General features: G+C 42.6%; 1 protein-coding gene across 1 annotated transcript in view; it reads right to left on the bottom strand.

Moving 5' to 3' along the window:
- Positions 1 to 425: 425 nt before the first annotated feature.
- LOC309545093 (vomeronasal type-2 receptor 26-like) overlaps positions 426 to 12,875 on the bottom strand; it is a 427,741-nt gene continuing 415,291 nt past the window's right edge. The window contains exon 4 of the mRNA XM_082244227.1: positions 426 to 1,680. Coding sequence (XP_082100353.1) covers positions 788 to 1,680 — 893 coding nt within the window. The 3' untranslated portion in view covers positions 426 to 787. The remainder of the gene's footprint in view (positions 1,681 to 12,875) is intronic.

Here is a 12,875-nt window from a genome sequence, read left to right as displayed (position 1 = left end):
CACACTAGATCCCCGACGATCGGGGAAGAGCGGCGGCGATCGCCGCTGCTCCTCCCCTGGCCCGACTCCCGCTGTGACTGAAAACAGCGGGAGCGGGCCTCCGGAGGGGGAGTGTCTGACGATGTAGGTCGTCAGACGATAACGAGCCACTTTGCCGTAGTAGTACTACGGTACTCAGCGATAAAGTGGTTAAAATGAAGGCAACTTATCACTTATAATGTGAACTTATTGAGGACATGATCTCAACAGCTTTAACTAATATTAAAATGTTTTTTAAATACACCAACAAAATGTATTTATTTTTATAGCCGGATACATCTTCAGTCATTATAATTAAAGTGACCCTGACACTAAAAATACATTACAATCAGTTTATAGAAGAACATGTTTAATATTTATCTTTGGGGAAGATGGTGAGTGAAATCTTCCCTCTCTTGAAGAGTGATGGGTGTCTCTGCTATCTGACACTTTAGGATGTTTTGGATACTTTGTCCTCCTCTGGTCACTGTGGTTTCTACTCACTAAGTGATAACATTGTTCTGTAATGATGTAACGGCTAGTGGGAGGAACCACTACACCCAGCAAGGGACAAGGTTTCCACCAAACCCAAAGTGTCTGATACCAGCGGTGTCCAGAGAAAAAATTAAACTCACTTTACAAAGGAGAGGTAAGTAATAAATGTTTAAATATAACAGTGTTCATTCTCAATACGCTAGCAAAATACTACAATTAACAATAATAGAGATAATGCTATAACTACTGGTAACCCAATGTTACTCCATACATGTTAGTGGATAAATGTTTTTGTATTCAGGTCAGGTCTGAACAGAATTATGTAACATTTTGGGAAAAATATACAGCCAAGAAGTCCAGAACTTGATGCCATTATAGCAAAAACCTCCACAGCCACCATGTATTTCCCTCTGGTGCTCAGATAGGCCGGGATCATGGCAATCCAGACACTGCAGAACACCAGCATGCTGAAGGTGATGTACTTGGCCTCATTAAAACTGTCCGGTAATGTCCTGGCTAAAAAAGCGATAATGAAACTCACAGCTGCCAGAAGCCCCATATATCCCAGGACAGAGTAGAAGCCGATAACTGAACCCTCATTACACTGAACGATGATCTTCCCCTGATAAGAGTGAGTGTCCCAATCCTGGAAGGGGGGAGAAATAGACAACCAAGTGATACAGATTATGGCTTGAACCAATGAGAAGACACAAATGATAACATTGGGCAGTTTGGTTCCCATCCATTTCCTCCAGGGACTCCCAGGTTTGGTGGCTTTAAAAGCAATACACACCATGATACTTTTGGCAAGTAGAGAAGAGACGGCAACTGAGAAGATGACACCAAAAGAGGTGACACGCAGCATGCAGGTCACATCTACTGGATGGCCGAGGAACAAGAAGACACAGAGGAAGCTCAGCATGATGGAGACCAGGAGAAGATAGCTCTGGTTCCGGTTATTAGCTTTAACAATGGGGGTGTCCTTGTAATGTATAAATATTCCCAATATTAAACCAGTCAGAAGACAACAGAGAATGGAGACAGCTGAAAATACTGCAACAATGGGATCATCAGTGTAGGAGAGAAATTCCACCACTCTTGGAACACACCGATCCTTCTTCTCATTTGGCCATTCATCATCAGGACATTTCATGCAGTTTTCACTGTCTGCAGGAAGAACAATACAAACACAATGAGGGTCAGGGTCAGAAAAGGGTCTGAGAAAATAAATTATCTTGTGTTGTCTCACAGCTAGCAATGGGATTTCCATCAGTGCATTGTGGGAGAGGTAAATAAAATATAACCAATAACACATTTAAACATAATATAAATGTGAAAAAATAAAATAAATAATAAATAATAAATTACCTAAATATACAATATTTACATTTTAAAAACATTAATTCATGACAGATAGATAGATAGATAGATAGATAGATAGATAGATAGATAGATAGATAGATAGATAGATAGATAGATAGATAGATAGATAGATAGATAGATAGATAGATAGATAGATAGATAATATCACACAGCTAAACACCTATATGTACAGACTGCCCATTGGCAAGTGGTAATATTAACACCTTCCTGCCCGGCGTATAGAAAAATGACGGCCGGACGCGAGCAATGTTGTTCTGAGAGGACGTCATATGAGGTTCCCCCAGAATGTGCCTCATGTGGCTGTGGGCCCACGCAGCAGCAAGATCTGTCACCGGATGTGTCCACCAGACACAGCTAATGGCTGATGGCTGTATGGCCTGCTGCCAGTACCATGTAATCGCTGTGACAAATCACAGCAGATCACATGACAATTGTAAACAATGAATGGCTTCCTTTCATGCCATCCATTGTATACAATTGTGTTGCTAGCTGTGATTGGTCACAATGATCACATGATACAGACAGGGCCAATCACAGCCTGTCTAATCATGTTATTTCATGTGATTAGCTTTGGCCAATCACAGCTAATCACAATAAAAGCCACTGAATGAACCAGTTTAATTCAGCAAAAATTGTTGCTTATACAAATGGAATTCAATGATATAAGCAATCATAAGGAGTAAAAAAAAAATTCTGATGACTTCCCCACAGTAGTACAGTGTTACTATTGTGACAGGAAGTAAGGCAAATCCAGACTTGTATAAAGTACTCAAAATTTCTACTTGAGTAAAAGTACAAGTGCTCAATCAAAAAGTGACTTGAGTAGAAGTGGAAGTGCTCGCAGAAAAAGTTACTTAAGTAGAAGTACTAAAGTATTCAACATTTTTTTTACTTAAGTATTGCAAGTAGTTTTTTCAAAAAATTTGCTACTTAAGTACTAAAAGTAAAAAGTACCAGTAGTTTTGAAAAAAAATTTCTACTCAAGTACTGAAAGTAGAAGTAGAAGTACTGTGTTATGTAGTTATTAAAGAAAGAAGTCAAAAGTTTGAACATCATATTGTTTTTTATTATTTCAAATGATTTATTCAAATGATTAACCTGTGTTTGTTAGTAGTTTCTTGATGCACTTTAAGCGCTGTAGCACCATTTATTTGTTTGTTTCATATTTTCTTTTTATTGGAAAGATTTGGTATAGCAGCTTTTATTATACACAGCCTTTATTTTCGTATGCGCTGATTTACAAATGACATTATACGCATTTTTTTGAGCTTTATGCAACCTGCCATCTACTGTTCTGGCAGTGGTAATTTTTTTAAAAGTAACGAGTAACTATGCAGCACAAAAAAAAAATACTTGAGTAGAAGTATTGAAATCATCGAAAAAATGTAGTGAAGTAAAAGTAGAAGTAAGAGAAAAAAATTCTACTCTAGGAAAGTACAGATACCGCCTTTCGGTACTTAAGTACAGTACTTAAGTAGTTCTACTTCGTTACTATACATCTCTGGGCAAATCTGTGGATGTTGTCACAGATAGGAGATACATTTCCACCTGGTTTAGAAAATTCACCAATTACTATAGGGTGTTGGCTGCAGAGGTAGCTAGGAAGGTATAAGGAAGTTGAAAAACCTTCAGCTATTCAGAATGAGTCAATTAAAGAGGAAGTAAACTCAAAAAAAAAATCCGAGAAAAAAAAAGCCCTGTAAAGAGAAAGGCATAATGAGCTAGTATGCATCGCATACTAGCTCATTATGCAGTACTTACCTTAAAACGAAGCCCCCGCCGTGCCGCCACCTCAGCGACAGGACGGCGACATGTCCTGCCGTCCCGCTTCCGGGTTCGCGTCCTCCGGCCATCTGATTGGCCGGAGGCGCGATTACATCACTCCCGCGCATGCGCGCGGGAGCCGCCGTTCACGGCACTGAGCTCTGAAGGAACGGCACGGGTGGCCGTTCCCTCAGAGCGCCTGCGCCGATGACATCATCGGCAGTTTGCGCTGTAAATATCTCCTAAACGGTGCTAGTTTGGGAGATATTTATAGCACCTATAGGTAAGCCTTAATATAGGCTTACCTATAGGTAAAAGTTATACAAGAGGGTTTACAACCTCTTTAAGGCCTCTATAAGTTATCAAGAGGATGACTAGTGATTGCTGCCTCCTGAAGCTGTGTGGTGTGAGGATAGGGGAGCAGTCAGAGGAATGCCTCCTGAAGCGATGTGCGCTGAGGAGAGCGGTGAGACTGAAGACTTCTCATGGAGAGAAACAAATGGACATTTTCTGTGTGAAGAGAAAATAAATGGACTATGGGACTATGGATTGTCTGCTGTAGGATACAGTCAGCTGAAGACTTCTCAAGGTGAGGTCATGGATTGTTTCTGTGTGAAGAGAAACAAATGGACATTTTCTGTGTGAAGAGAAAATAAACGGACTATTGAGTGTCTGCTGTAGGATCAGCAGTGTCTGCCCAGCAGTAGGTTGGGGACAGACTCCCTAGGTAGGTTCCTGTGTGTAAGGTAGCCGCCCACAGTGGCAAGGGTTTATTTTATTTTTTGTTTGTTATTGAATTATGCTGTTTTTGATGCTTGCACTTGTGTGAAGAAAACTGCAAGAATAAACCATAGACTGTTGTTTTCAACCACTTCTCAGCTATCTCCCTGTGTAACGAACCCCCCAAGGGGGCATCCACACCTGCCACCGAGCTAATCTCTCACACTATGGGGATACTGTATTGCTCTGATCACAGGGTGTTTAAAAAAAAAAAAAAAAGATTAAATATACAAAATCGTTACCATTTTTTTTTTTTTTTTTTACATACTGTCACCAGTCAGTGTCCCTGATCACCACTACACCAGTTATATGATACTGGTGACAGTATGCATAACAAATTGTGACTTTTTTTGTATTGTATTGTATTTCTTTATTTTTTTTTTAAATTGTAACAAATAATTACAACGTGCTATGCCTCTTTCTAAATACCTTGGACTGTCTAGGGGTCATTTGGGGGTATTTATACTGTTTTGTTGTTTTCAGGCCTCAAGAAATGAGAATGTGAGTACATCAGGATTGGTCAATTTGTAGATACTGTACAGCATATACCATATTTTGTGGATTCTCCTACATACTAAATAATAAACACTGATTTGGGTTTTTTACTTTTAGAGCCGGTCCACACTAGCGCGACTTGTCAGGCGATATGTCAGCCTGACAAGTCGTGCTCCCTCGTGGTCCATTGACCGCTACAGGACCCGTTCTAATAGAAGCGGCACAAGTCTCTCCGACTTAGAAAAAGGGTCCTGTACTACTTCGGGGCGACCTCGGAGCGACTGGCATAGACTTCCATTATGTGAAGTCCCTTCAAGTCCCTCCGAAGTCGTGGTGCATGGTAATGCACAAGTCGCCCCCTAAGTAGTAAGGAGTCGTGTCGCCTTAATGTGAACCAAGCCTAATAGATTTGTATTGGTATTTAACAAGGTATAACAAAGTAACAAAGTAACTAAGTACAAAGTACAAGCAGAGCACATCAAGAGCAAAGTACATTGAGAGTAAACAGTCAATATTAAGAGAGGGAAGAAGTGGAGATGTACAGGGCCCATGGTTTCCATCTATTGTCAAACCTTTTCCAGCTAGAATGTAGATAAAGTGCTCTCTCATATTCATAGGTAAGGTTAACAGATAAACCTTAGATAAATTGGGGACCACATCCCGTTTCCAGTGTCTGCTGATAACTAGTTTAGACGCTATAAGAATATGGGTGACGACAATTGAATGATAGTTTAGTGGGAAATTGTCGATACCTAGGTTCAAGACGGCTAGCAGTGGTGAAGGTTGCGTCAAGATACCAGTGATTGAAGCTATAAGGCAGAATACTTGATTCCAGAAATTTTTGAGGTTTTTACATGACCATGATTTGGGTTATTTTCACCAAAGAAATGTAGCAGAATACATTTTGACCTAAATTTATGAAGATCATTTATTTGCAAAATGTTATAACAGAAACAAAGAAAAAAACCCTTAAAAAATGTCCGGTCTTTCTTTGTTCTTTTTAGCAAAAAAACATTTCTTTCCTTGGGTATAAATAATAGAAAATTAGAAAATAGTAGACGCATTCAGTTTACTTTTTGCTTTTGCAGCCCAGGAGTTTGATATGTTAGCCCCTGGGCTTAGCGCTGGATGCTCTCTGTCACAGACAGCCAATGGTTTCTTCTTGCACCACCACTGGGACCTGCAAGAGCTGCTGAGAACTGCACTGAGACAAATAAAGGCTCAAATGGTTAACCACTTACCGACCACCCGCCGCAGTTTTATGCCGGTCATTTGACGCTAAATACCGGGGTTATGGCAGCAGATAGCTGCCATAACCCTGGTATTTTTAAAAACGTCAGGCAACCGGCTTTTTGATAAGCGTGGTCCCAGCGGTGGATTCGCCACGGGATTACCCTTACGGTGCGGCAGAAAAGGTGCCCCCCCTCCCACCGCGTCCCGGACATTTCCCCCTCTTACCGGGCCCGCCGACCCGGTCCCGGATCCTCTGAGACAGGAAGTCGAGTAAGGTCAAGATGGCCCTCACTCAACTCTATGGTCTTGGAGGACCGGAGTAACGTCAAACGTCATTGCCTAGCAACCGGTTTAAAGGGCCGATTTTTTTTTCAACATTTTTTTTTTTCCTTTTTTAGTGTACTTGTGAGGTGTGAGGTCTTTTGACCCCAAATCTCACAATAAAGAGGTCCTCTCATGCTTATTTCTATTACAAGAGATATTTACATTTCTTGTAATAGGAATAAAAATGATCAAATTTTCTTTTAAAAACTGTGTAAAAATAAACAATATTAAATAGGAAAAAAATTAAAGAGCCCTGTCCCCGTTAGCTCGCGCGCAGAAGTGAATGCATACGGAAGTACCGCACACATATGTAAACAGTGTTCAAACCACACATGTGAGGCAATCATTTGAGCCCTAGACCTCCTCTGTAACTCTAAGCTGGTAACCTGTAAAAATTGTTTAGTGTCGCCTATGGGGATTTTTAAGTACCAAAGTTTGTCGCCTTTCTGTGAGCGTGCGCAATTTTGAAGCATGACATGTTGGGTATCTATATACTCTGCGTAATCTTTCACATTATGGAAAAAAAATTGGGCTACATTTACTGTTTTCTTATTTTTTAAATAAAAAAAGTGAATTTTTTCCAAAAAAAATTGCGTTTGGAAGACTGCTGCGCAAATACTGTGTGATAAAAAATATTGCAACAATCTCCATATATATAATCTATATATATATAATGTTTGCGGGTTCTAAGTAGTGTTCTAGCAAAAAAACATGATTTTTGCTTGTAAACACCAAGTGCCAAAAATAGCCCTGGTCTTAGTGGTTAAATAAGATATATGTTTTAATAATTTATGCAGTCGTAGGGCCTGTTCACACTATAGCAGAGAGCTGCATTTTTTTTGCATTAAAAAAAATGCAGCTTCCTGTAAGGGTATACAGAAAACAATGATTTGCCCTGTTCACACTTTCCCACAGCTATCACCTACAGGGAGACTGTGCCAAAATGCACAGGAAATACCCACAGCAGGGGGGAAATCTGACAGTCTGGAGTGATCAACATGGTGGGGGAATGGGGCAATTACAAGTACCAATCTCCCTGTAGGGTTCTCCATGAAGTAGATGAAAGCTGCTTCTCCTCCACCTCCTCCTGCAGCTCTCAGCTGCTTAATGGAGAACCATACAGGGAGATTGGTACTTGTAATTGCTCCACTTCCCAGCCTTTCCAAGGCTGAGGGGGTGTTTAGGTAGAGGAAGGGCCGGTGCCTGTGTTGTGGTCTTGGTGGGCATTTCTTGAAATCTTGTCCGACATGTCCAGGAATGCTCGCACCTAAGGTCCTTTCAGGGTTCCCGTAAAGATAAACCGCTAATCACAGTTATCCTCTCCTGGGCAGCAGGTTTGGTGGTTACTCATTGGTGGTTAGGCATTGGTAGACTCCGGTGCTGGCGGTTATTTTATTGAAAGTATGTATGCTGCTGTGAATTCCATACCCTTGCAGCCTCATGTTTCTCCACTAGTTATTGTGGAGATTGATGGCAGACCCCTGCAACCGGCATAGGTTACCCACAAGACTGTTCTGGTTGAGATGTCAATAGGGGCTATTCATAGGGAGTCAACCTGTTTCCAGGTTATTTCATCCCCGCACTACTCTGTTGTTTTGGGGTACCCTTGGCTTCAGAAACACAATCCAACCTATGATTGGCAGTCGGTCAAGATCCTCTCTTGGTCTCCACAGTGTTGCGCTGTTTGTATCCATGAGCCTGTTAAGGTACTTTGTATCTCCTCGGATTCAGTGTTGACTACTGAATATCGTGAATATCAAGATGTACTTGACAAGGTGCGCACTGCTACTTTTCCTCCTCATCGTTCGTGTAATTGTGCCATAGACTTGCAACCTGATGCCATTCCCCCTTGTGGCAGGGTTTATCCTCTCTTGGTTGTGGAGAATAAGGCCATGGAGGAGTACGTTGCAGATATGCTAGCCCGGAGGGCAAATGCGCAAGTTCACTTCTCCAGTAGGTGCTGGTTTTTTCTTCGTAAAGAAGGAGGGTGAGTTGAAACCTTACATTGATTATAGGGACCTCAATCACATCACAGTCAAGAATGCATACCCAGTTTCCTTGATAACTGAATTGTTTGGCCTCCTCAAGTGAGGAACAATCTTTTCCAAGTTTGACCTAAGAGCGGCATATAACCTTGTAAGGATCAAGAAGGGCGACAAGTGAGAAACTGCGTTTATTACCAGAACCGGTCATTACAAATATCTAGTTATGCCCTTTGGCTTGTGCAATGCGCCCGCTGTCTTCCAGTAGTTCATCAATTATGTCTTTTGTGATATGTTGCAGCAATGCGTGGTAGTCTATCTGGATGACATCTTGATTTACTCGGACTCCATTGAATCACGCTACCTGGATGTCAGACTACGTTGTCAGACTACGATGTCAGGTTACGTGAGAATGAGCTTTTCTGTAGGCTTGAGAAATGTGAATGCCACCTGTCTCAGGTTGCCTTCTTGGGCTACATCATATCTGCTGAAGGGTTCTCCATGGACCCTCAGAAGGTTTCGACCATTCTTCAAAGGTCTCGCCCTACTGGTCTCCGTTCCATTCAGCGTTTCCTTGGGTTTGGCAACTACTATCAAAAATTTATCAGGAACTTTTCCTCCTAGGCCAAGCCTATTTCAGACCTGACCAAGAAGGGCAGCGCTTCCCAGAAGTGGACGCCTGCTGCCATCCAAGCTTTAGAGGCCCTCAAGTCTGCTTTTCCTTCAGCTCCTATTCTGTCTTATCCAGTGGCGGCTGGTTCTCAAAATTTTTTTGGGGGGGGGGGGCGCAAAAAGAAAAATGTAATAGGTATTGCTTCGCGCCAAAAAACGTAGTAAAAAATTGCGTGACTTTGAAGTCATGGTACAGGCATGGCACAGGTGATGGTATAATCATGGCATAGGTGATGGTACAGGAGATGGTATAAGCATGGCACAGATATGGTATAGGCATGGCACAGATATGGTATAGGCATGTCACAGGACATGGTACAGGAGATGGTATATGCCCCCTTTCAATACAGAGACCAGCGTACATGCCCCCTTTCAATGCAGAGACCAGCGTGCGTGTCCCCTTTAATGCAGAGATCAGCGTGCATGCCCCCTTCAATGCAGAGATCAGCGTTCGTGCCCCCTTCAATGCAATGAACACTGTGCTGTGCCCCCTTCAATGCAATAAACACTGTGCTGTGCCCCCTTCAATGCAATGAACAATGTGCTGTGACCCCTTCAATGCAACACTGTGCTGTGACCCTTCAATGCAATAAACACTGTGCTGTGACCCCTTCAATGCAATAAACACTGTGCTGTGACCCCGTCAATGCAATGAACAATGTGCTGTGACCCCTTCAATGCAATAAACACTGTGCTGTGACCCCTTCAATGCAATAAACACTGTGCTGTGCCCCCTTCAATGCAATGAACACTGTGCTGTGCCCCCACAATGCAGAGTTCAGCGTGCGTGCCCCCTTCAATGCAACTGTGCTGTGCCCCCTTCAATGCAATGAACACTGTTCCGTGCCCCCATCAATGCAGAGTTCAGCGTGCGAGCCCCTTTCAATGCAGAGCGCCACAGCATTGTCCCCAATCACTGCAGAGCGCCACAGCATTGTCCCCAATCACTGCAGAGCGCCACAGCATTGTCCCCAATGATTGCAGAGTGCCACAGCATTGTACCCCAATGATTGCAGAGTGCCCACAGCATTGTACCCCAATGATTGCAGAGTGCCACAGAATTGTACCCCAATGATTGCAGAGTGCCCACAGCATTGTACCCACAATGATTGCAGAGTGCCACAGAGTTGTACCCCAATGATTGCAGAGTGCTACAGAATTGTACCCCAATGATTGCAGAGTGCCACAGCATTTTACTCCAATGATTGCAGAGTGCCCACAGCATTGTACCCCAATGATTGCAGAGTGCCCACAGCATTGTACCCCAATGATTGCAGAGTGCCACAGCATTACATAGTTACATAGTTACATAGTAGGTGAGGTTGAATAAAGACAATAGTCCATCCAGTTCAACCTGTGTAGGTGTGTGTGGCTGTACTCATCTCACATACCCCTGAATGTTCTGATCCTTGAGATGTAAGTCTAAGAGTCTTTTGAAAGCCACCATACTACCCGCAGAAACCACCTCTTGTGGTAGAGAATTCCACAATCTTGTAGCCCTAACAGTAAAGAACCCCCCACGTTGCCTGTGGTTAAAACGCTTCTCCTCTAATCGCATTGTATGCCCTCGAGTCCTCATGCAATCCCTTCGAATGAACAGCATTTTTTCTAAGCTGGGATCCCCATTAAGATATTTATAAATTGCTATCATGTCCCCCCTCAGACGTCTCTTCTCCAGGGAGAATAAATCAAGCGATTGTAGACGCTCTTCATAGTCAAGGTCCTCCAATCCCCTAATTAGTTTAGTTGCCCTTCTCTGGACTCTCTCCAGCTCCAACACATCCCTCCTGAGGACTGGCGACCAGAACTGGAAAGAATACTCCAGATGCGGTCGGACCAGAGTTTTATAAAGTGGAAGGATTATAGTCTTATCTCTGGAATACATCCCTTTCTTTATGCATGCTAATATTCTGCTGGCTTTGGCAGCTGCCGCTTGACATTGCATGCTGTTGCCTAATCTATCATCAACCAAGACTCCCAGATCCTTCTCCATTTTTGATTCCCCCAAGGGTTCCCCTCCTAACGTGTATTGTGTTTTTATGTTTTTAGTCCCCAAGTGCAAAACCTTACACTTCTCCACGTTAAACCTCATTTGCCATGTCGTTGCCCACTCTGTAATTTTGTCCAGGTCATTCTGTAGGATATCTGCTTCATGCTGTGCAGTTATTGCCCTGGCCAATTTTGTGTCATCTGCAAAAACTGATAACGCACTACTGATCCCGTCCTCAATGCTGTTTATGAATAAATTGAACAAGGTTGGTCCCAGGACTGAGCCCTGGGGCACCCCGCTTACAACCTCAGACCAGTCTGAGTATGCGCTGTTTATTACCACCCTTTGGACACGCCCTTTCAGCCAATTCCGTATCCAAGAGCAAACCCTGCTTTCGATACCTGCAGACCTTATTTTATAAATTAAGCGCTTGTGGGGAACTGTATCAAACGCCTTAGCGAAATCCAAGTACACCACATCCACTGGTCTCCCCCTATCTAGCTCACAGCTCACCTCCTCGTAGAATGCTAAGAGATTGGTTTGACAAGAACGCCCATTTGTAAACCCGTGCTGATTACTGCTGATGATGTTGTTGTCTTTAGCAAACTCTACGATATAGTCCCTTATCATCCCCTCCAGAAGTTTACATACTATTGATGTCAAACTGACAGGCCTATAATTTCCCGGGATATGCCTCTGGCCCTTTTTGAATATCAGAATCACGTTAGCTTTCTTCCAATCCCCTGGTACATCTCCTGTCCTAATACTGTCAGCAAAGATCAGGAACAGTGGTCTGGATATAACCTTACTGAGTTCCTTGAGTACTCTCAGATGTACGCCATCCGGGCCTGGTGATTTGTTTGTGTTAAGTTTATCCAGCCTTTCCCTGATTTCACCCTCTGTTAGCCATAGTGGCAAATCCTGTGTATTACTACTAACCATACAGTCATGGTCAGTGTACCCCTCCGTTTCCTGTGTAAAGACTAACGAGAAAAAAGCATTCAGCAAGGTTGCTTTTTCAGTGTCCTCTGTAACCATCCCTCCATCATCGCTAATTATGTGTGCAATATGCTCTGCCCTAGTTTTTTTGCTGTTGATATATTTAAAGAATTTCTTTGGGTTTTTTTTACTATCCTCCGCTATTTGTCTCTCAAAGTTGATTTTAGCCATTTTGATTTCGTCTTTACTTTTCTTATTTGCCTCCTTGTATTGCTCGAAAGCCAATACAGTGCCCTCTGATTTATATTTCTTGAAGGCCATTTTTTTTTCCCTAATACGTTTTTTAACGTTACGGTTTAGCCAGCCAGGTTTGGCTTTGTCTCTTCTAAATTTATTTCCCATAGGAATGCACTGCAAGATGCCTTTGCCTAATATGTTCCTAAAGCATTCCCATTTTTCCTCTGTGGTCAGGGATCCCAGGGTTTGGTCCCAGTTTACCCTTTCCATCAATGAGTACAATTTTGGAAAGTTTGCCCTTCTGAAGTTTAGGGTTCTTATGTTCCCCACTTGCCTTGTTATATTGTTATTTATACTAAATGTGATCATCCTGTGATCGCTAGAGCCCAGGTTGTCCTGAACTACTACCTCCGAGATTATGTCTGGGTCATTAGTGATCAATAGATCCAGGACTGCATTTTCTCTAGTCGGAGAATCCACCAACTGTGACATGTAATTATCCAGTAAGGTTTCTGTGAATAGACGGGCCTTCTGTGAGTGTGCAGTCCCCTCTTCCCAGTCAA

This window comes from Pelophylax lessonae (genome assembly GCF_965119305.1).
Source record: "Pelophylax lessonae genome assembly, chromosome: 1".
Lineage (NCBI taxonomy): Eukaryota > Metazoa > Chordata > Amphibia > Anura > Ranidae > Pelophylax > Pelophylax lessonae.
Note: the sequence above shows the minus strand (reverse complement) of the source record. Positions and strands in the feature narration are given on the sequence as shown.